The sequence below is a fragment of the Syngnathus acus genome, chromosome 2 (genome assembly GCF_901709675.1).
Source record: "Syngnathus acus chromosome 2, fSynAcu1.2, whole genome shotgun sequence".
In the NCBI taxonomy this organism is placed as follows: Eukaryota; Metazoa; Chordata; class Actinopteri; order Syngnathiformes; family Syngnathidae; genus Syngnathus; species Syngnathus acus.
Window position 1 is genome coordinate 17,336,581 of NC_051088.1, and position 24,744 is coordinate 17,361,324.

The following is a 24,744-nucleotide window of genomic DNA, read 5'->3' on the forward strand; positions in this document are numbered from 1 at the left end:
TAATGTACTTTTACACACCACTGCCGTGCAAACAAGACTTAATCACAGAAAAGAAAGCTTAAATCTATATTAACTTTAAATCCTGCAGATATTATTCTGAGGTAAAAAAAAACTCACTGTCTTGAAGCCGTCTTTGACATATCAAATCAAGGTCATTGCATTTATATCAAACAAATACAGTAGTTTGGAACTGATAGTCACTGCAGCTCGACCTAATAAGTTTGTGTGTCAAGTATAAAATGACCTCAATAGTCATCGGCTGCCATCTCCTGGCAGTCGGGAAGAACGCAAGTCTAACGAAACAGTAGTCTGAACAAATATTTTCACCTTCGCCAGTTAAAGGGGCCAACATCGGCACTTGCGGAAGAACCACTTTAAATTATAATAAATCACTCTAGTTGAAATAAAAACCGTTTTAAAACAATTCTAGTACCATGCAGCATTTGTTGTAGCAATGGCTTTTATTTCCCAAAGCTTAAGTTGCTTTAGACCGTGAAATTACATTTGTAAAGCATGTTAGAAAGCATAATGACAATGTTTTTTTTGAACAAAACAACCAGAAAGTTGAAAAAAAAAATGAATGAATGATATCAGACACATGTGACACTGTCGCATACTGTATGACCGCTTTTCTTCATGTTTCCTGTTACAGGATGCAGGGAACGCAAATGTGGCAATGTGGAAAGGTTATGCAACTGGGCTGGATTCATTGATACAACTGTACAGCAACATGTTAGCATATTAACACAAGGGATGCTTATGAACCACACAGTAACACACATGAATGATATTTTACGATGAGTGGATGTCAGCAGTTCAAAAAAACAAAAAGAAGAATTGGGTAAAATAAAAATTGTAGATCCAAGCAGGTAGATGACTTCAAGTGTTTTGGATTGTGGGATCTCAAATGACCACACAGGCACTTGGACAAACAGTGAAGGACATCAATTGACCTTTTGTGGAAGACACCCCCCCCCCCCCCCTCCTCATTTGGCACACTGCCATTTCTCTGGACACTTACAACGGAAAGGAACTATAGAAAGGAATATACCAGAGCATATTGGTGAGTGGTTGGGTGGCAATCGGATCCGATTTTCCTGTTCACTAAGTGACGGAATGTTGCCACTGTACGAGGCACTCGTGCAACCTTATGACATCAAGTAAAAAAATATTACAAGTTCGATTTTAATATTTTCAGAGAATTATTATCACTTGCGCACATACATTTTGGTAGTGATTGAGTAGAGTTTTTGGATGTAGACTTGTCATAAAAGTCGCATTAGATACTCGCAGGCTGGCTGAAATGTCTGTGAAAGAATAGGAGTCCACCTGACAATCTTTTGGGATAACTGATGTCGGATTTACATAATCCATGGGCACATTGCGTCATCATTTTGCTTTTTGGAGGTCCACAGCTTCTCAGAACTTTTTTTGGTAAGGTTTTAAAGCAGCTGACATAAACTTTCTGGATTGATGTGAAAATGCAAATCTACGGACCAGACGGGAAATTGACAGACCTTAACCATTTGGGGGCGTGGTTTTGTTGAAGGTCAATCACTAACAGGCTGAACGACTTATTTATATTTAAAAAAATAAAAAAACACACGTAAGGCTAATTATTAGGATGTTAAATAATGCCTAAAGCACCCATACACATTTAACAAAACGGTTACTACGAACTACAGTAGTCCATTAAAAGTGGAAATTGAGGAGACGTGCTGCTGGAGGACTATCTGGGTTGACCTTTGACATGGCCTATCACTTACACATTTCCCTTTTTAGCTAATGTTCCCAGATTGAGTTTAGGGTTTGCGAGGGGCGTTCCCGCCACAGTTGACACGCGGGCACAGATGCGCGGCACTGCTACATCATGGTCATCCACCTCTTATGCATGGCTTGATTAAAAAAAAAAAAAAAAAAAAATGATATTGACACGGATTTAAACTTTGCCCTGTTCTTTTTACTGTCCTTTGTCTCCTCCGCTCCTCTGCTCTGCTGCACTCCGTCCTCTTGTTGTTCCGCTACATGCTCAGAGGCACACGCACTTTGGTGGGCTTAGACTCTGTCGTCTAAGAAAAACACACAAATAAAATAAAATATGACATCCATTTTTAAGGGCATATTCTAAAACTGGATTTACACTGAATGTCTCAGTGTCCACTTCCCATATCTATTTACAGTACATGAGCATCTAAGGATATTCTCAAGTGGCATACTATATATCTAGATATATCTCGATACATGAAACATGCACATACGTCAAATGGGGTATTTCTAAAAATGGAGCTGGCCATAGATGACACATGGAATTTACATATATGGAGACTGGCACGCCAATATAAAACAAACAAAATCAGTAATAAAGTACAGACAGCCAATTACATCTGCCAACTTCTACATTTGAGGCATTGAGTGTAAATGCAGCATTTGAGTTTCAAAACGAGCCGTGCTCCATCTCACCGGTAGCAGCCGCTGTGTGCTGCCTGGTGCTCTTGATTTGCAATGCGAGGGTGTACGTATCGTAGGCGAACAGCAAACCAGCAACCAAGCCAAACACCTGTAACAAAAGAATTCACTCTATTCACCTATTTTCATTGCTCTGAGGTTTGGCTATTTTTAAAAAAAAATTAAAAAATATGGAGGGCTCATTACTTGACATTTGCTAGGTGACATACAGTACAAGCATACTTCTGGTGAATTATTTATCATTTTCAGAATCAAATCCGTAAGTTGGGTGGCACGGTGTTGCAAAAACAACAAACCAAAAATAGACATTTTAGAAAATTTCCAAAAACGAGTCTAATACTGTAAGTGGTCTAGAAAGGAGCAGAAAGTGGAGAGAGTTCCCTTTCCCATGTTCCAAGTCAAGGGCTGGCTGACTCAAGTGATTTTAGAGATCACAGTTTGTTACAATGTTAGTGGGTGGAGTAATAATTACTCACATTTTTACATGAGTCACATTAAGTAGTGTAGTCCTGATGTGACTGAAGTGTGTTTCACATTACCTGGCAGTATATTTGACATTATCAAGTACTCCCGAAACTGTTTGGATAGTTCTCGCAAAGAATTTGTCCCGCCCTTGAGCATTGCTAATAAACAAGACACACGAAGCGTTCACTGCTCATCGCACTCCCTTTTCGAAGGCCGACCTCAAGTAAGCTTTGTCTTCAAATTACAACCGCTCGCTCACTTGTCAAGCATCCGTGCAAATGCGACCCAAGTTTGTTTCCTGCGTTTTACTTTTTTTTTTTATTCATTCTATTTTTCCAAACAGCCACCTCCAAACACTTTTGATGAAGCTCGAGTTATTACCTCAGGGCTGCTATGACAGTGAGTCATGCGCAACCCATTTAATCGCCCTGACAAATGTCAGGCGTTCCAACAAGCCTCTGTTTGTATTCAACATGTCAGGACCAGGAAAGGTAAGATCACACAATTAGAGAAGACCCAATTTGGCCAATCTGCCCTAAGTTTGGAGTCAGTAAGATTGGCATCATGATTGATTCAGTGGGTTGCACGGTTGTGTATTCAAAAGTTTAGAGAAGATCTCAAATATTATAAGAGGGTTGAAAACATAACTAAGTGATCGTGAACTCATCAATGAAGTAAAGGTGAAGGAAAGAAGACGTGCACATCTTTACTGACCCCGCCTGCGATGAGCCCGCCGTCCCCGGATGCTCTGACGAGGCACACCAGAGAAGTGATGACGTAAAGGACTGCGCCAATGACGGCCCGGAACAGATCCTGAGCAAAAATAGGAAAGTGAGGTTTTTGCTCAAGCCGACCATGACGGCGTCGCACGCTCGCCACTCACCGTCCACAGCCAGTTGACCAGTAGGAACTGCTTGTCCAGCTCCATCATGAAGATACAAAAGAAGATGATGGCAAAGACCATCTCACAGATGGCCACGGTTGAGTAGCCTCCGTACAAGGACGCTGCATAGCAAATGATGACGATTAAGCTGATGACCTGTGGGAGAGGAGGAAGGACGATCACAGTCATCAAACGTTTAGTGACCAACAACCGTTTACATGCATCTCGAAGTGGCTTTAATTTTCTCCTACATTCGGTTACATTGTGTCTGAAATGCGCTGCAGAAATAAAGCTGCCTTTCCTGAACTTCAGCTGTTGACTAAAATTGATGACCAACTGTCTTGAATTGCTAACGTAATGTTACAATATTTTTAAAAAATATACATATATATATTATTTAATATTGTGTAAACCAGTGCAACCTTATGTTCAATTGGAATATTAATGCTGTGCTTATATGTAGGCAAAAAATAATAAAATAGTTATTCAATTCAAAATGTATTGCACTTATATAAAAACTGCAGCCCAGAATTGTTGAGGTACAAAAGGTTCTTAAAGATGAAATGCTAAAGCTAAACTGTATTTGTGCAGTAACTCTTAGCAGACTTCCTCTTGTCGTACACAAGAGTAAGCCTGCAAACCACACAGAAAAAAAATCTTGCACTCTATCAGAAGAGTTCTCACAAGCACGAGATTACTCTAGAATACTCTGATGCGCATCTTCAATCCAAGCTCATAGTTTTCCATAACAGGGAAAAACTTTCATGCTGCATTCTTTTCGATCCTTCCCCCTAAAGTGCTGCCAGATTCGAAAAATAAATAAATAAACAGAGGGCCTGCTACAATCGAGCGATTGTCAAACGGCGTGGGCGCACGCATTCAGACAACATTGACCAATGCTTACAAGCATTTTAAAACCTCACCATTTAATCGCTTGAACACAGTGAAAGTCTTTGTTCGGGGAATTTACTCACACCATACATTTTTGCATATCAAATATTTGTTAGCAAGTCATAAATATGTCAACATTCCACCCTTTCGATCTACACGGTAGAATATTTTCTGAAATGCAATATCGTACTAATTTCACATTGATTTGTTGCAGTGCAAATGAATGAAAAACATTTACCTTCATTTATTTCCATTATGAAATATTAAATTTTCCTAAATATAAATTGAGATACGAGTGGTCTACGGAACGAACTATACTTGTGTCTCAAGGCACCACACGCCGCCACGCTCGTTCACGTGATCTCAGACTGGCACAGGCTGCCTCAGTGGAGAGACAGGGAGTACTTGAGGTCCTACGCGGACCGACACAAAAGAGGCTCTATTCCGATTGCTGTGACCGACCCGCTCGGCTACAAGGCTCCCTTGGAACAAGGGCGCCTCTGATAAACGCTGACACCTTCATGCTGTTAGCGGAGCCGCACATCTGTTGGAGTGACGCCGTTTGAAAAGGTCCACCCCAAGAGTCATGGGTAGAATGAAGCACATTTTTTCAGAGGACCAGAGGGGAGCTGTAGTGAACGGTCGGCTAAATATAGTCAGCAGATACATGAGAGTCAAGGGCCGCTCCTCAAACAGAATCGGTTGCTAGGAAAGTCAATTTTAGGGCATTAACCACCCTGCCACGCCTTTTCAACAATCACAGCAGCTAACTAAAGAGAATACCATGTGTTGAGCACAATATGGAAATTTCCGTTTCCTCACTGACGGGGAAAAAAAAACGTGTTATGTTTCAAGGAGCATTTGGTCAGTACTTCTGACATTCGGGTTAGAATCCGTGCTACGTACTTCCTGTGTAAAATTTGCATCCTGAGAATACGGTACTCTGCTTACGCCCACATTCCAAAAACGTCCATGTTAGCTTCATTGAAGACTCTAAATGTGAGAGCTGATTAGAATTTTGTTTGTGTCTTGTCATTGGCTGCTAAGCAGTCCAAGGTATAAATGGATGGATGTTTCAATATATGGTACATAACTAAATAAGTTATGCACGCAAGGTGTCCGAACCTAACTGGAATGGACCATCACAAAGCGATTTCTAAAAACTGCTACTATGTATCGGGTTGAGAGGCTCATTCATTATACAGTATATTGCGTTTAATAAACCATCAAAAACATGACTGTCAAGGAAGAAGGAAGTCGCCACAAAGAGAGGAAATGGGTGAAAAAAAACAGGAGTGTGTGGAAATTTTAAATGGCTGCTTCATGCATTCCCATTCACAGATTCTACCTGGCGTGCTCCACGGACTGCATGCTTCACAGGTAGATCAAATAATATTCAGGCAAGGGTAACCAATTGAAAGTGGTGAAAACAGCTTGAGAATGATTCCAGTGGGGCTCTTGACGTCTGCAGATGTCTGACAAGTGTTGCAAAAGTCCCATTTCCGTTCTAAAGCAGTGCAACATTTTCAACTATATTGAAAGTGTGACTGTCCTTTTACACAATAATAGATACAAAGTGTAACGTTTGATATAAACCTGATTCCAATGAAGTGTTAAACAAATGAAAACAGATCATGATTTTGCAAATCATATGTAACCTATATTTAATTGAATAGACTACAAAAACAACATATTTAAGGTTCAAATTTACCTTTGAGAAAGACTTTGTGAAGATGACGTAACGTGTGCTCTTGTGGAGTACTAAAAGGCTTTTTGCACCAAGGGGGGCCACGGACTTTGATGTGCGGGGCTGGTTCTGGCGTCTTGCTCGTAGCATTTTAAACAAAGCAATTGAACAGATTTTTTGCTTTCGAATTTTCATATGAGAGAAACAGAAGTTTTACCGTGTGAAAGCTTTTTTGATGGCTTTGTGACAATGAGACGCCGTGCACCGGCTCAAAACCGGTGGCTAACATCAGGCGACCAGCGGATGTTTGCAAAAGGCAAGTTTAAACTGAATATCACTGGTTGTGTTGTGCAACACAGTCAGATAAGCTTTTTCCTTTTGCACTTACAAAGTTGCGGGCAGATTAGACTGACAAGGCAACAGAGAGGCTGAAACCTGATTGGGCAAAATAAACAGTGCAGTCAAAAGTAACAGTGTCATATAAATAATGAACTCAATAAATAATAATTTCATGGAACAGAATATTAAAATTGACTTGAGAGCATCTGGTCGTGCCGCCTACTACAGGACTGAACACTCAATAAGAGGGTGTGATATCTTTGTTTTGGCTCTTGAATCTGCTTCCTACAATACACACTATCTCGGCCATCCACCGCCAAAAATGACTTCCTTGAGCACCGAGGGGCGGAATAAACAAAAAGAGTGCGCCTCCTGACTTTGCCAAGAGATTCTTCTTTGCTCCAAAGTCCAAACTCCCCACCCGGCGAGGGAATTCGTGCCTTAAATGTCGGTGGATGACTGAGCGCCTGCAACTGAGAGCCTCTTTTCTAAGCTCCTTGATTTATGAGCATGGAGGCAGAGAGAGGGAAGGCACTTTACGATCAGCAACTTCTCACTGGAGGAGGAACGTTCTTCCCTTTCTATTTCCAGCATATAACAAGCTCTCGCGAGATGGCTGATCAGACTGCACATCTGTGGTGACAAGCTGATGAATCTCGAACAAGAGGAGGATGCAGACGGAAACCTAGAGAAGTGACTCAGTCACTTTCCGTTCTCACTTTTGGTCATGGCACCAAGCATGTGGTAAGGGAGAAAGGCACACTGGGCTGAGTTGTGACCCTCTGTGTGCCATAAATATTTGGCCCTTTGGTGTCAAATGAGAACGCAGAAGTGACACAAGTGACAGGTGGAAACCCTTAACCTCTATTGGTGAGACCTCGAACCACCACACCACATGCTTTTCATTCCATACTTACTACAATGAGGGAAGAAAAAAATATGTATATTAAAAAAATCTAAAGTATGAAAAAGGAGGCTTCAAAATCACAAATGTTCTTCCACTACTGAATGCACTTTGACCACACTTCGCTCAAGTGCCCAGAATCAAATTCAACTTCCAAAATTTGAAAAACATGAATGACACTTCATCTACCACCTTAATTATACAGAAAAAAAATAACTGTAGGTTTGAGGTGCCAACACATACATTTTCTCAGGTCTTGAACCAAAAATCATTCAAATTGCCTTATGGTGAATTGCAGTTTGCATTTAATAAAAGACAAAATATGGCTGAAGGCTAAAAGGCAAAAACCGTATAGCCATTGGCGATGAAGAAAATGGTTAAACGTGTTGTGCATGTTAATTGCGACCATCAACCATAAGTGTACAACAAGCCATTTGAAGTGGGTAGCCACAATTCTGCTATTTTACATAATAGCATCCGCACTGCATGCACCTCATGCGTGGGATCCAGGTTATCGTAAGTACTCCCTTCACCATGGGAAACACATGAATGGGCGTTCATACTCTAGCAGTGGCACGCGAAGATCGCTGCGAGGCCCCAGCTCCACCCTGGTTGTCATGGTAACGGCAGCCGCAGTCTACAAATGGCCAAGCAGTCGTTGGCGGAATGAACAAGGCGGTTCAGCCAAAGTTGTAAAAGTGGACTGTAATTCTTCGTCTTTTATGGAATTGAGCTAAAGAATGTCAGAGAAAATGGAAGGAATGTGTGAAATGTTTGAAATAGTTGGGGGTGGGGGGGAACGCAAGCTTTTTTTTTTTTTTTTTTGACCAAAGCATTTGAAAAATTGTTGCACAATCTATCATTCTTCGTTTGATTTCAAATTTAGTTAGCAATTTGTTGCATATATGTACTAATGCACAGAGCACTGCAAAATTATCCGTTAAATATCTACCTTGGCATGAAATGAAAATCAAATGTTGGTCGTTTTCGGTCAACTTTTATGATTAGAACTCAAGCACAGCAAGCAGCACTGGTCCTTGTGCGCTTTTAAATTTTCTCCGGCGCTGGATTTGTCACGTTTTACGGTCAAAACAATCACGATCAAATAGCCAGCGTTAAAATTGAGTTGGACGACCTTGTCTTAAACGGTTCGGTTGCATCTTTGTAACTTAGTCTCCTACAAAAAAAATTCAAAACACTCAACATGAAGTAGCTTCTTCAAGGAAACCGAACCGTCAAAGGCAGAAATCCCGAATAGCGCGGTCAGATTGTATTAAAAGGAGAACTATTACTAACACCGTTGCATGGATCAGAGCAGTTTTATAACAAGTTACTAACAGTATTCAGTCCAATCCAATAGTTGCATGCAGTCACCAATCTGAACCAAAGAGTTACCATTCAATCTGACAGTAGTCCATGTGTTTTGACTTGTATATAGTATTTCGTAGGCGGTGGCATGAATCACTTACTATTTCTGCCGCGAGGATAAGACCTTTTTGGGTCCTCACGTAGGCTTTCAGCTTCTCCATGCAGCTGGTATCGGAGCTCGATGCATCGGCCATTCTTATTCGGAGTAATTATAGCCGTCAAGGCAGAAACACACGAAGCAAAGCCACAAAAGTTTTAGCAAAGATGTCCCAGAGTGCACCGCTGGTCCTGCAAGCAAGTTAGCTTGTCTTCGTGTTAGCGGACTCCAAAGAAATCTAAAACAACAAGTGGGTGAAGCTGGCTGGCAGAGATCAGTCAGGAAACAGCACAGTAGCTACGAAGAAGCTATGGTCCGTACTTGGAAGTTGCGAGCAAAGGAGAGTAGAGGAGCTGTCATGTCACTCATTGGGGCGTTGGCTTTCACTTTTCTCCACGGGGAACTGTGCTGCTTTCAATAACAACTGGGAAATTTTACAATCTCAAGTTGGAAACTTCCGATCCAAGTCCTCGTTTTTCACGAACCAAAGTTTAAATGGTATGTTACATTTACACAACACACTTTAATTTCAATTTTGTATTTCGATATGTGTTAGGCAAGATGCATTTGTTTTGTATTATTTTGTTTATGAGCAAGTGAACAAGTTAAAGTAGAAAATTCCGACATTTCCATAACGCAACAGCACTGTATGTCGCAACTGTAGCGAGTTGCCTTCATGAATCCTCGAAAACGGCCCAATAGTCGTAATTTTGTTGAATTACTGAATTCATCCTTGCACCCATTCTCCGACCGTAATTTAAACAGGCAATACAGAACAAATCTAAATTTGTTTTTTTATGTCCAAAGTTGTTCTCGTTTATCCCTCCTGTCAACAGTAATCAAGTCAACCACTATGGCATTAACTGAAAGCAGTGTATTCTCCTATAGTTTGAAGGCATCGTGCTGTGTTTAAATGACGTTTCTATGGAAGTTGTGACTCATAGTTCATAGCAGTGCTCATAAATACCATTCGCTCTGTTCTGTAAATAAGCATTTACTTTAACGATAGTAAAGTATTGATTGAATTGATTGAATTCCTTACTAATCCCTATGGTTAGTCAATTAAAATGTAGTCATTCATATATATTAATGAATTGCACAGTAAAAACATAAATCTAAAATAACCAATGCACATAACATTTTATTTCTTTAATTAAACAATTAATAGTTAATAAGCATACAATGCTTTTGTAAATATGTTAATAATGTTGGAAATAAAATGAGTTATTAAATTATTACATTATTATAATCAACATTTTTAAGTTTTGTCTATTTTTTTAAATCTCATCCACAAATTACTTGACCTATCTTCCGTTTTAATGAATAAAATGGGCCCCCTGCGTTCTCACAAGTACCATACGCGCAGGCGCGCACGTACACACGCACGCGCGCACAAACACACACGCACGCCCACGCACACACGCGCACACGCACACACGCGCACACGCACACACACACAGTTGGCCCACGAGTAGGAAATAACTGAGGCTAGCCGGGTCATTTACTGTAATCGTGTCTCCTCCCCCAAAAAGCATTTACATTGAAACATTGAAAGTATTTTTCCCTCAAAGTTATTAGTATTAGTTTTGAAATCTTACTTTTAATTTAATTTTAATTTCATTTTCATTTACAAAACATTTAACCAAGCATTTGCAGAAGAAAAGGAGATTACTTTGAACAAAAGTACTCATTTTAACCTTCAACAGAATAATTTCAAGTTTATTTCATTTTTGTTTCACATGGAGCCCATACAGTAAGAATACAGCAGAATTCTGAAGAGCCTTAGATATTTTTCTTCTCTGACTTATCATTATCATAAATACTAATATGTATACATCATAGACAATAAACACAGCACTATCCAAAGGTGTTGAGAGTATCACAAGACATCATTCACCACTAACAACAGAGTATATTTCATTTGAGCATATTTATAAGAGCTACAGAGGGAAGAAAACTGTATTGGGGATAAGAGAAAAGGGGAAAATAAAGAAGATAGCGAATCCAAGGCTGAGCGTTGGACCCAAACACTGTAGATGGACAAGGATCCATTCAGATGTGGTCTGTGGAAGCAAAACTACAAATGATGACACAGCTGCGACCATTTCAAACACAACTGGCAGGGCTGTTAAATTCTCATTATTGCCTAAATTGTGCTTTGTGTAGAACTGTAGATGGATCTAACATGCTGTCATATAGTATCACTGCGCAGTCTGCCCGAATAAGTTTAGGGACACTTTAGGATAAGAGGAAGACGATGCATGCAGTAATTTCACTTGTCATTCAAAGGGGAAGCGAGAAAGGATTTCAACATATAGTATATCTCTGAAATTTTCTCCAGACTACTTTAAAACATTTTCCAGGGCGATGTCTTAAGCATGTTCTATACCTTATTTTTATTAACCCATAGTTGAAGTTCATGTAAGGGGGGAAAATACTAGCGGGCTGTCTCACAACTTTCAGTACCGTACAAATAGGACAAAAATTCACTGACAAAACCTGATCGATACCCACAAATAAACACGCGCACTTCTAAAACGGACACTCGCCGCCCTGATTAATAATGTTCAAAGCACACAACAGTAGTTTGTGAAAGAGCGCAGGAACTAGAAGATGCACGCAAGTCACTAATGTCATCTTGACGTGTTGGGTTGGAAATATTCACGCATCCTCTTGATAGGGAAAGAAAAAACAGGCAAAGAAATAAATAAAGGGGGAGACAATCCACTTGCTAGTTGTCACCTTCTATACACTTAATTAGTTGGTATTAATTCGGGTACACGTGGTGTGTGTGTCTCTCTTCAAATGGCTCATGATTATCCTCAAGCCAAACCGCCTTCTTTAGAGCTTTCCAACAGATGTGTATTGTTGCCACGCTGATAAATATCATGTTTTAATAAAAGGAATTTCATGCTATATAACGTGATAAATGCCACGTTTTGATCCGGTCAGTTATCATGTGTTATGTAGCTCGTAACTTTGATTTATAAAGACACAAGTGCAAAATATCATGTTGTAACAAGTGACACGTTACAATGTGAATTTTATCACATTAAAATGTGAAATTTATCAGATTAAAACGTTTGAATGGGAAACTTTATCATGTTAAAAAATAAAAAGTAGCACCTTGTGACATAGAGTTGGTTTTTTTTCTTGTTGTGGCAGCAATACCCTTCCGTACTTTCATATCTTCAACTTCTAAAATTTTGCAGGCGTGTTCATCCTGGTGAAAATTTACATTTGGTAATTCTCATTTGTAGTTTTTTTCCTATTTATTCATCGGCCTTCACCTTGCTCCTCATCCGACAGCTACAAAATAATTGACAGTGACAAAAACAAACTGAGATGTCAGGAATTAAAAAAACAAAAAAAATTATGTTGGGGTGATGAGAGAGGAGTTGAAGGTCAAAGGCCAAACTATGCGCTCCCGAACCAAAGGAAATCCAATTGAATAACTCTGTGCTCTACATTTGTTGTATGACAACTAATATGGAGTGCACAATTATTCAATGGGGTACATAGAATCATATATATTAGCATGTCGATATTTACACAGCACAGACAATACATTCTCTCAAGTTAAATATAACTACAATACCCCCCCAGCCCCCCCCCCACCCCAACCAAAAAAATGGAAGTATTTTTCCATGACATGTTTTCCTCCTCAATGTTAAAATGTCAATGAATGTTTTGGTATCAAGTTTTTCTCGTATAACCAAACAGACAATCCTCTGTTGTCTTCTACAGTTAAATACAGCACGAGAATAAACATCATGTTACAGCAAAGACTCCGAGCCCTCCCCCCCACCACCCCGACCCCTCCCTGGCCCCCTTCTGCACCCTTAAGGTGTTCATGACCCACTTTTGGCCTTTCCACCCTCCCATGTATGACCCCACCCTCCCCTCACCACTTGCCCAACTCACATGTACACAAACAGACTAACAGACGAGTGCAGAAACGCAGGCGGCGGTTGAGCGCCGGAATCACAAGGTCACCCTGGAAAGAGGAAGGAAGGAAGGAAGAGTATTCATTCACCTGATTTTGAATGATTTATGACAGCCTCACTTATATTTCAACATTGGGGGGAAAAAAGGTATCTTGATTTTTTGGAACACACATTTTTTTTTTCCAATTGGAACATTAGCGGAACACATGTAGTGTATAGTTTTTGTTCCATTAAAATGCACAAAACATTTGCAATATTTTTGCTTTTCTCCTTTATGAATTTGAAGCAGATAGTTCAGCCACTTCCAATGTCTGCCTGAAAATAATGTTACATAATTGCGATTGAAATAACAAAATATGGGCACCGCGGTCCTGTAAAATGATACAATAAATAAACACATTTTTCAAAACCGGGACCAAAGACCAAGCCGTGTTTCACCAGTGCGGGAGATTACGTGCAAAGAGACAATTTACAAGGATAAGCGGTAAAGAAAATGGATGGATGGATGGATGGATGAATATTGCATGTGCCCTTGAGGCGATTATTCAAAGGTCATATAAAGCATTCACACTGTTATATGATGAGTAATTGCAGGGACGGCTCCAGGATTTTTTCTCGCTAGTGCTAAAATGGGACACTGGGGGGCGTCTACACCGATAAATTGGGGGGCTGAAAAAAAAAAAACATTTCTAAATATATTTTATAATATGAAATAAAAATTGACATGAAACAATATTGATAGTCTTCATCCTTTATGGAAATGTATTACAAGTATTATTACATCTTATTTGCCTTCTTCATGAATATCCATGTTTACTATACTGCCAGAGGTGGCAATGGCGCACACAATTCTTTACATTCTATTTAATCATGTTTTTAGTGTAAGTTTGTATGAAGAACAATCCTATGATATCCAATTTTTCTTTTTAATTATTTTTAGGGGGGTGAAGGCTAGAACTGATTCATGGCAAGATGATTTAAGTTACAAGTGTGTTGTTAAATTAAGAGCATGGTCATGCAACAAGTTAAATTCTTGAGTCAAGGCACCAATGTACCTCTAACTGTGGTCCAAAACAGCAATTTAATCAAAACCTCATTTTATAAATAACCGTTCAAAAATGCTTTACGGATTATTTGATTCTGTGTAACAACCGCAAACAACCCAGGCTAAAGTTAGCTTTTCCTTGACATTCAAAGACATTAGTGCACTATGATGGGTCACTTCGGCATGAACATGCGGCGGTTTATTGTCATAGAAAATAGGACACAGTCATCATCATCGTTTTGTTGTGATGGATTTTGGTCAAAACACTCACCATCCTGCAGCTGTGGCTTCAGCACACAGGCTCACATTTGATTGGAGTAGGAAGTGGGCTGCTGTTCGTAGCCCTGGCTGTAGCCCCCGTCCTCGTTGTAGCCCCCCTGCTGGCCGTACTCGGGCTGGTAGCCTCCCTGGGAGCCGGCATACGGATCCTGCTGACCGTAGCTGCCACCCTGAGCGAAAGAATCTGGGGCGGGCTGCTTTTCTTGCGACGGCATGTACGTTCCCGCGACGGCCGCCATCCAGCCGGTCTCCTTGAAGACGAACCACAAGTTGCCTATCCACAGGATCAGGTTGATGAAGCCGAAAGCCTGTGGATCACACGGTAACATATTATTTTACCTAAACTTCATTCAACACAATTTAATTTGCAATGACTCGAGTCCAAGTGATGAATCGAGTGTCAAAGCAGGCTTTACCACAGAGGTGTTGAGCCCAGAGACTTTGGGGTCGTGGACTTCACGGCAGCGATTTTCTCGTTCGTCGCAGGCCGTGATGAGGGTGATGACCCTCTCGGGATCGGTGGCCGTCTTGACATCCGACAGACCTTTGGCCCACGCGCAAGACGACACCAGCCACATGAAGGCGAACACCGCCGTCACTACAAAGTCCTGCCGGTCAACGAGTAGTAGAGTTACATACAGTTCAATTTGACCCCCTTAGTAATGCACCGACTCACAATCTGGGGGCCCTTGTTGTTTTCACGGTACTTCTCCAGGACGAAACAGTAGACAGAGAGAGCCGCCATGGAGTAGAGGAAGGAGAAGACAGCGATGGTGACAAAGAACTCAGCTGAGGAAGAGTAGTCGCCCACCAGGAAGAGACGCTCAGGGTTCCCTCCCTTACAGGTGGGGGCATCAAAGTAAACCTGATGGAGCCTGACAAAGACAAGAAGAGTAAGTTGGACGAGCTTTGAACAAAATCAGGACAAGTCCCCTGTTTATTTATTTATTTATTTTTTATCAGCAAACGATTCATCTGACTCTAGGTTTTTTTTTTATTCATCTGAAAAAAGATGAATAATTTTTTTTATTCATCTGACTCTAGTATTGCCACTTGCAAATTTGAGCTTCACATAAGCTTGCTTGGGATTTAAGGACTTTCGAGGGGTTCTCCAAGTTCAAAATGAATCAAAATGACCACATTTCAAACAGGATCACTTGCTCGAAAAGCTCAACTTAAATAACACATTTGGAACATCATTGGTAAGAAGAGCAATGTGGGCAATTAGAAACAGTTGTTTAGTTTAGTCATCAATTGTTTTGGGGGTAATTTATTTGTTACGGATGTGCAATGTATTTGTTATGGATGAGTAATATAAATGTACAAGAACAGTAATGGCATACCTGAATGGATATTCAAATTCAACTTCGATTCCAAGATCACTCTCCGACCGGTTTTTACACTCCACGCTCATCTTGAACATGCCGGAGTAACTGCCGCATGTCGAGAAGGCGAAGATCGCAAAGATCTGCGAGGAGAAACACAGGGTGAACATTTGACAGCGACTCAACACATGCATGAGAACGAAGGTGGCACAAAACAAGCTGAGGTTCTCTCAGTTTTGAAAAAAAAATGCTAACAAATACAGTGTGATCAACACTGTATGCAACGGTTGTCATGGTTACAGTTTCATTTGCAAATGCTTTCATTACTATTTCGCTTTTGGTTGTTGCTACAGTGAATTATTGTCGGACGTTTGCAGAATTAGACATTTGCTTTGACAAAACATCACAAACGTTTACTAAACGGACACACGCAAGTCCTGACTCGAAGCCAAAGCGAACCTCCAAGAAGATGAGATTGGCTGACCGCTTTTACAGTCAAGCATTAAGCGCAAAACTGGAGCGTCATTGGGTAAATGCCGGGCTTTATCCCGCCCATCAGACATTCGACATCTCCGCATCACGCTGAGCGTTGTTGTGAGTCATGAACCGACATAGATGAACTCTCATGCGTTGCGCAGACGCACAACAGATTAGACGAGCCCGACTATTTTTACCAGCACGGCCTCGCTACTCTGCAAGCCAGAGCCGATTGGATGGAAAATCCAGCTATTAATCTGAGTGAGGTGCCCTACCATCTGTCACCAAATACTCCACTGTAAATCCAGCCACAACACATACGCACGCACACAAATCCACAAACACACACACACAAACACGTGATCACAGAAAACAATGCAGTTACACCACCTCTCTTGCAGATGCAAAAAAAAAGCCAATGAAAAGGGTTTAATACTCTAACCATGCAAAATAAACATAATACAAAGAGATTTCATATTATATTATAAATGCCATAGACAGGCTTACAAGCAGCATTGTTATTGGAGAGTTTAAGTAACAAATATTTGAAAACAAACACATGTAGGCAGAAAATAAAACGATATTAATAGATGTCATCTGGAAAGAACAACAAATATTATTAAATCTTACTTAGGTCTGAATGCCCAAAGATGGAGCACACAATGGAGTGGCACAATGGCCAGTGGCGGACACGCTCATTCAAAGTAGCCCGTTAGAAGAGCCACGCATGTCACTGGGGACAATCAGAATATAACATTGGGATCCAAACGCAAATCAGTTTCTCATTTAAAGTGTGAAATATATTCCAAATTGTAAAAATTCCACAATCAGGGAATCCTCGGATTGCAATGGGTCACAGCTCTTTGGTGTCTGCGCACGTTTACGATTACGCAGAGGGGTGTGTTGGAATCCGATACAACACATTTTTATCGATATAGCGCTTTCACAACAGCTGTTGCGGTAACAAAGCGCTTTACATAAAACATTGGCAATAATACAATCATAGCAACTCTACCAACATATGCCTTGTTGTTTGAAACGGTTATAGATGAAAGAGGAAAGTCTCCATTCCGGCGTCATAATCACAAAAGCCCAAAAGAAAAAAAGTAAACTACCACCATGAGCATTTAGTATGTCAACTGTAGGCCTGTTTCAAAAATGGAGGGAAAAAAACCTCACTCATCACGAGGGCTGGGATTTGCTGGTTAAGAGATTATCGTGGCAGCAGGTAATACTTTAAATCAAGCGTGCCAGAGTAATGGAACGGTACGCACGAGCGGATCGGATCACGCCGCTTTGGCCTCCTGCAGCATCGTTGTTGGAAGGCGACAATAGAAAGTCAAAGCTAAACGGGAGCCTCCAAGAGCTGAACTTTTATGGTGATGCATGGATGGCAAGGAGGAGTGAAGAATTGGAGAAAGGCAAGCCGCCCGCCGGGATGAGAGCGGCGATGGTGTTTGGTGCCATGGCAACGCTATTGGCAGCGCCACACAGCAAGAGGCTGGTTTCTATCCGTGCTGGCATGCTGGATGAATGTCAGCTCGACCGTGGTGAGAAGACACACAGTCCCCTCAAAAAATTCTCAAACACACACACGGACCATCTGCCTGCTATGGTTTTTCTCACACATCATCGCCTGACTCCACCAGGAAAATCAATGTTCAGAGTTGGCTGGAAAGAGAATTCAGATCCAGCGAGATGACGTATTGAGATATTCTACCATTTTCGATCGCATCACGATAGAAAAATAGAGTGGTGCCTTTAGATACATTTGGCTTTTGAGAAATGAGCCAATCAGATTTATTTAGGAACCGGACGTTGTGTTACATCCGTCAAAGGGCTGCTTTGTCAGCACGAGAAAGGAAAAGGGCGGGTCGGTGGGCGACGTTCGCTGAGTCACACATGCAGGAAGCTGTTGCACAAAGTTGCCCACAGATGCATTTGGGCCACACTTAAGGACTATTTGCTATCTTTTCATGCATGAATTAGGAAGACCTGCCTCTGGATTTTGCCTTTCTTCAGCTCATGTTTTACATATTGTTAACATATTCCATGACGTCATCAGGCACGACAGGCATGTCTGCAGATACACTGCCACCTTATGGTCAGGATAGGAACCAAGCCATCCAAAACCCGCCAGTCAATGCTCCCTAAAACTGTTTAGGGTTGCCATATTAACACTGTAAACCACAAATACAGCACAAGCTATGATCCCAAAGCATCTCAATATCATTTCAACCTCAAATAAATAGTTTGATTTCATTGCCATCTTGTGACGTTTTATAGAGAGCACAAAACATGGGAATCGGTGAGTTCTTCCAAATAAAGCTAGGGACAGAATTCCACAAAAATGCACAGAGGACCTAACTAGATGAAGCTCCTCCCCTTAGTCGGTAGTACCGGAGATACAATGATGTGACTTACAATTTTGCAATTCTGCAATCTTTTTGTTGAGCCTGGCCTTGTGTGTTGCTGCTTGCATCCGGCCAGATAAATCCTATAAAAGTAGCAACTCCTCCTTCGCTCTGCCAGATGATTCACAGGCCAGGCTGCTAAATGGCAGTTGGCTGGCAGTGAGGTGCCAGCACACTCAAATAGCTCCAGGTAAGGACTACAGCAGTGTGTGCAAAGTCCGGCCCGGGGACCAAATGTGGCCTGTGTTCAAATATTCACTGACCCGCAGCCGCAAGCATAAAATCAATAATGTGTAGCACATCAGCAGTGTTGACCACAGCAGAAAACATATGTACAAAAAAGCAATTTTATATTTCACCAGAAGATGGCAGCAGACCTGCGGCTACGCTTTCGGAAATACGCTCCGAGCGCACGCTGCCTCTCAGAACACACCACCCTCAAAGTCGTGTCGTGTTAGGTGTCAGACTGAACCCCGTGCTGCGTGACACCTTTCCAGCCTGCTCTGAAATGGAGACTATAGCGGAGAAAAAGAAAGTTGACAGAGAAGGCCATTGCTCCCAGTACAAGTAGAAATTGGCAATTTATTTTTTTACTGAAATACAAAACAACCGTGTCTCTCGAGTTTGATAAGAAACAGACTGAAATTCAATAACAAGAGGCACTACCAGAAGAAATGGGCAAAAGGTTTAAAGCAATTGGATAGACTGTACAGAGGTGGGCCCCCCACACATTTTCACGTAACCACCTTTTTGCAAAACCTTTGGACACCCCTGGATGACTACAGAGTCACGACAACGCAATTAGCATGAAGCCGTGCGGCGCATTCGTGCCTCAGACGAAGCTGCAGAGTGAGAATCAGCGGTGTCAAATGACGGCCATTTACAGCCCATTGGCCAACATTTGCCAAGGCCCATACTGTTTGATTGCATTGTACTACTTGTAGCTAATGTGTCACGTCGTAATAAAATATCTATCGCTGGGGGGGAATCCCCGTAGCGTCACGATCTGTAGTCAGTTTTTAGAAAAGCCATTTTATTGTTTATGCATCTGGGTGTGAGTCGTGACTTACAGCTTCTTGTGGTGCATTTTTGCTTATTTTCTGACAGATATTACGGAGCAAACCAGTAACTGAATCAGAATCTATTTAAGTTTGTGACTTTCCTACCCTGTCAGTTAGAATAATGTAGAAAAATCACATGGCGATTCGTCACTCTCACTCTCACGTTACATACTAGCACGATTGTGTCTCGCTGTCAGTTTAAGCGTAAAGGAACGTCCACGTGGGAGCCCGAAGGCTGGTCAGCATAGAACCAACCAGCACATTGCGCGTGGTGGCCTCAGGGAAAAGCCAGCTCGGCACAGCTGCGATTTTTAATTGCGCCCACCCCCAACAACAAAAACAACTTCATCCCATGCCGCAGTTTGCTGGCTCCAACGTGCGGCGAGGAGGTTGCACGTAGCAAGCAGGAAATCTAATGAAGTGCGTTACAATGCAGAGGTCATGTCCTCCAGTAAATGACTCAGGCAAGGCCTGCACCCCCCCCGCCCCCCCCACGCTCAGTGTCCTCTGCACAGGCCACGCTTCACTATAGGGTTGCAGTGCCAAGAAATACTTGGGGAAAAAGATGTGCTATAGATGCTGTCATAAATAATGTCTGAAAACAATAGATGCCAGGGTATATCGTGAAAATGGCTGGTTTAAAATGAAAATATTGGTGAGAAAATGTTATGTTTGGGGTTGTGCCCAGTGGAGAAATTGAGCAGTACAGCCAATGAGTCACATTGAAAGGGACAACAATTCCAAAATGGAAATGAAATATACTATTGAGAAAATACTTCAAAAGATATATAGATGTGTTTTCAGATGAGCAGTATAAATAGTGTCCAGTTTTGATTCATTTGTCTCTCGTGTTTCAAATGACATATTTCCGCTTTGGTCGCACAGAACACAGACTCTCATTAAAAGTGTGACATGCACAGTCAGTCCTCATGCAATGCACACATATTGGGCGCTTAAACGATGTTACTGTTAAAGCCGACAGTATTTCCCGCGCAGCTACAGCCAATCAGATAAGCCCTATATGAATGCGTTTTGCCTTTGACGGGAACTCGCCCCATCCAATATGGCTGCCACATCTATCATTGAATTACTAAAAAAATAATTGAATCCAAAGGAAACTATGGGTCAGGAAGATAAACCAAGTTGATGTCATAAAAAGAAAATCGAAAAATGTACTAGCCACTAGAGGACAAACGGGGAAGCAAAACATTATCTGTTTTGCAGAAGATGTTTTTCGCACAACTCTTTGTAAAATCTCCACGCTATTAATCCGGGCAAGAAAAGAGTCAATCATGGTACTGTTATTTATCCTTTTTTAAATTTGGCACTTGTATTTTGCACTCTTGTACGCTGCTGTGACAAGTACATTTCCCCGCTGTGGGATGAATAAAGTTCTATCTTCATCATCATGAATGAGATGGGAGAATCTCTCTTACTCTATGTTCTTAACTTCCGTTTCCACACCAGAGTTATCTTTAGTGATCAAACAATCAACGTCATGTATGCAACACAGGAACAGTGAGATGACTTACCCATTGGAGGAATTTTATAAATCCCAACGGTTGCTTGATTATTGTGAACTGCCCTTGGGCCACCAACTGGGAAACACACAAACACAAAAGTCAAAAATCTTTGCACTCTTTCCACAGCAAATGACAGCTAATCAGCACTTTTCACACTCCAATTTCATAACCTTCAAAGAATCTGACATTTTTGAGACCAGAAATTGGCATATTAGCACATTTATACAATTCTGTTGTCTTTAACATTCTAGTTGACTTCAATTGCATTTCATCTTTTACAAGTTTTTCAAACATTTAATTAGGCACAGATTTAATGCAAATTTCTATATTTTATTGAATTGTTATTTAAGTGTGAGTAAATTTTCTTGATTGTCCTATATTTACGGGCAGTGTTATTGTTCAAACTTTCCATAACATAACATGACAGTGGCTTTCATCATATTAAATATTCTTTTCAGGGATAAAACCACTGTCTCCCTTTTGATGAACACGTAGGCCTACTTCTCTACTGTACTGTATTTTAATGTTAGTCTTGATGGTGGTGCAGTGACTTGAGAAACAAAGGTACACATTTTTCGAGATGTAACTTCACAATAGAAAACACTTTGGCAGACAGGGAGCAATTCTTCACTCCCATTCAAAAGTTTACTGCCAAATTTAACTCAAAACCAAGAGCATTACATCTTGTGTATATAATACCATTGCCTTAGCGATGCCTCCACTAACCTAATGCTAACACATAATGGAAAACACCAAAGAAAGTCAAACTATTTGTATTAATAGTGTCCGAGTTGACACCACGTATGAACAATTTTAACATAAATATAAATCAACATAGGTAAACAGACATACGCAATGGCAACTAAGATTATTGTAGTTACTTGGTCAGTGAGAGTAGTGGCGACTCTTATTTGTGTCTGCATGACTATATCACACTGCCCCCTAGTGCCCAAGTGGGGCACATCAGAAGAAGCAACGCAATAAATGTAATTGAAACATGCGATGCGATACGATTTATTCATTTTAAATTCAATGACATGATTACTCTGTTTTTATTAAGTACAACATTATAAATTTGCCCACTACTTTCCTTATTGAAAAACAAATTTTCTTGAGTTTTTATGCAATGCATTTTTATACATTGCAGGAGAAGAATTAAGGCGATATGAGAGTTTGAGTGACTGAAAAATACTCATACACACACATTTAATTAGGGGGCCTATATGAGGCGTGGGCGGTATCTGTGTGTGTGTGTGTGTGTTTGCGTGCGCGTACGCCGTCAGCATTCCAATTAGACAAAGCTGATTAACCGTCGCAGCAGCAGCCATTTGTGCATCCTATGTTGACAACAAGCAGGCAAAAACTACACTTCGCAATATCCTGCCCTTTATAGGGTGCGGTGGGGGACGGGGTTTGTGGAAGTTGTGTGCGCAGGTGAATGCGACACCGCAGAGTACGCGCTGCAGCGCCAAATAGTAAATGGCCGCACGCTCTTCGACGAGAAGAAGATGGCGTGCAAAAAGAGAGACAGGCAATCACGACGGATGCCTATCAGGGCATCACTTGGGAAATACTACGCGCCTCGCTCATTATAGAAAAGAAGACGTGATGGAAGTGAAGGCTTCTTTTTCGGGGCCCACAATACTGCGGTGCGGCTATTTGCAGCAGTATGGGGGGGGCCTCATCCTTCTTGTTGTCCTAGCAACAGCGGGGCTAATTGAGACGTGCAGTGGATGTTATTGGGCAATAGCAGGCACAACATTGGGGGTGGCAGAGAATATCCTCATAAATGTTAATCTGTGGAGATCCTTCCTTCACCACCACCCCCCCTCCCCTTGCAGTAGCCGACAGGCCCGCTCGTCCGTCGTGCCCTAACACTGCAGCAGCAGCAACACTCGTGAAAAACAGCATCTGCATTATCATCGCGCTGTTATGCTTTGTATAACACACAGATGGAACATTATAATATCTATTATATATTTTTTTAATGCACCGATGCTGCGTCAAGCATTTTCAACAGTCGATGGAGCAGACCGCAACATTAACGTTGAGAAAAAATATATACAACATATAACCACGAATAAAGCTTGAATTAAATGAACGCACTCGTAATTCAACAACCTAAAACAGCAAATGGATGAATTGCTGGCGAAAGTCTTACCTGGTTGACGACATCCATGTTGGCCGCTTACTCGCCGATAAGAGGATGAGAGGGGCGAAGGGGGTGGAGGCGTCTCATCCGGAACAGCCCAGGGGAGGAAGACGCCCACGAGGAAGAGCCAGCCGCTGCGTCACCAGCTGGGGCGAGGACGTCATGACGTCAGCTGCGGTCGCCCAATCCCGGCGCTTCTTTTATTATGTGATGGCCCCGGGCCATGGGGCTTTGATTGGAGGGAGAAGAAGAAAGAGGAATGCGCCGATAGTCTCCAGGCGCAAATCTCGCTTGATGGAGATTCAAAGATGCAAAATTAGAGGATTCAAAGATGTAAAAATAGCAGGGGAATACATCAGTTCAAAGCTAGGCCGGCGTTGTTTTCTATTATTTTTTTTGACAAGTGAAAAGCAGGTGTTCCTCCTTTCACAGTGGGATTAAATAATCCTATAATCCCACGATCATAACGACATGAAGAAAACTTGATTCTTCAGCGTGACAAAAATTCCCAATCTTGCTTTCCGAGCAATCATAATGTAACCCCATTTAAAAATATTCCACATATCAAGTTGATCAATGCAGTTGTGGCATGTGTGAAAGTTTACCTTGCTGAAGTCATCCTCCGCGAAATGTGCCGAACACAGGTTCCGAAATGTTTTGTCTCCAAAAATAAAAAAAAGTATCTTATTCCTCAGCTCCTCCAAGACCGGCAGCTGAAGCACTATATGCAACCAACAAACTACTTACAGTAGATATTAAACTTTACCCATGTCACAGATTAATTTTCATCTGTTTAGCATAAAACAGTTGGGAAAGAAAATATGATTTTGATGTCTTGGCACCTAAAAAAAGACAGTAGTATAGTTTCCCATCATTTGTCAGGCTCTTGAAACTCGCTCGCTCTCGTGTTAAAGGTTAAAAACATCTCTCAGGAAACCTCACTCCTGTTGAACCGACAGCCACAGGTGAACTTCCTTTCTAATGATTCATAATTGTTTTTTCTCATCCTTGACGGAGAGCAGCAAATTGTTTAAAAGTATTACAACAGAATAGTTGGACACAAGCATTCAAAAGAATAAAGAAGGTCAAATTTCAAAAAGTTCGCCTGCAAAAGTTCTAGTGCATTTTAGGTTCATTCTAGAATCTCACATGAAAGCCAAATCCCGAATTTAGTTTAATGCAATAGAAACTCTCACAATGACGAATTCAGCTGCACATAACAGTGGTCATTCAAGTACAGTACAAAATGACAGCACAATGGAAAACCCCAAAAAGGTAATCATTATAAAATCTATTCTTTGGTTGTTCATAAAAGTCTTTGTTTGTGTCTGATATAACCATATTGCGCTGGTAATACCTGCACATATGACAAGGGTGGGCCAACTTTTGTAAATTTTGCCGTCAGGCGATTTGTAAAACAA

The 24,744-nt window shown here is 41.3% G+C and overlaps 2 protein-coding genes across 2 annotated transcripts; both read right to left on the reverse strand.

The window, feature by feature from the left end:
- Positions 1 to 442: 442 nt before the first annotated feature.
- plp2 (proteolipid protein 2) lies at positions 443 to 9,494 on the reverse strand. The gene is made up of 5 exons (XM_037246072.1): positions 9,105 to 9,494; positions 3,815 to 3,970; positions 3,646 to 3,744; positions 2,461 to 2,557; positions 443 to 2,069 (listed from the first exon to the last, which is right to left on the reverse strand). The coding sequence occupies exons 1-5, from the start codon at positions 9,195 to 9,197 to the stop codon at positions 2,056 to 2,058; spliced, it is 459 nt and encodes a 152-aa protein (XP_037101967.1). The 5' UTR covers positions 9,198 to 9,494; the 3' UTR covers positions 443 to 2,055.
- A 1,296-nt stretch (positions 9,495 to 10,790) lies between these two features.
- sypb (synaptophysin b) lies at positions 10,791 to 23,454 on the reverse strand. Its single transcript, XM_037271460.1, has 7 exons — positions 23,333 to 23,454; positions 21,181 to 21,246; positions 15,715 to 15,839; positions 15,048 to 15,246; positions 14,788 to 14,979; positions 14,364 to 14,679; positions 10,791 to 13,097 (listed from the first exon to the last, which is right to left on the reverse strand). Exons 1-6 carry the CDS (start codon positions 23,348 to 23,350, stop codon positions 14,395 to 14,397), a joined length of 885 nt encoding a protein of 294 aa, XP_037127355.1. The 5' UTR covers positions 23,351 to 23,454; the 3' UTR covers positions 10,791 to 13,097; positions 14,364 to 14,394.
- Positions 23,455 to 24,744: the final 1,290 nt, after the last annotated feature.

What these genes read in the sequence shown, in the direction of transcription:
- plp2 (XM_037246072.1), bottom strand. Translation starts at nt 9,197, where the DNA reads ATGGCCGATGCATCGAGCTCCGATACCAGCTGCATGGAGAAGCTGAAA. An exon ending in TGGTCAACTGGCTGTGGACG is followed by an intron (nt 3,745 to 3,814) that starts GTGAGTGGCGAG and finishes ATTTTTGCTCAG; the next exon opens with GATCTGTTCCGGGCCGTCAT. An exon ending in GCGGGCTCATCGCAGGCGGG is followed by an intron (nt 2,558 to 3,645) that starts GTCAGTAAAGAT and finishes CTTTTGTTACAG; the next exon opens with GTGTTTGGCTTGGTTGCTGG.
- sypb (XM_037271460.1), bottom strand. An exon ending in GAATTTGAATATCCATTCAG is followed by an intron (nt 15,247 to 15,714) that starts GTATGCCATTAC and finishes TGTCTTTGTCAG; the next exon opens with GCTCCATCAGGTTTACTTTG. An exon ending in ACAACAAGGGCCCCCAGATT is followed by an intron (nt 14,980 to 15,047) that starts GTGAGTCGGTGC and finishes GTTGACCGGCAG; the next exon opens with GACTTTGTAGTGACGGCGGT.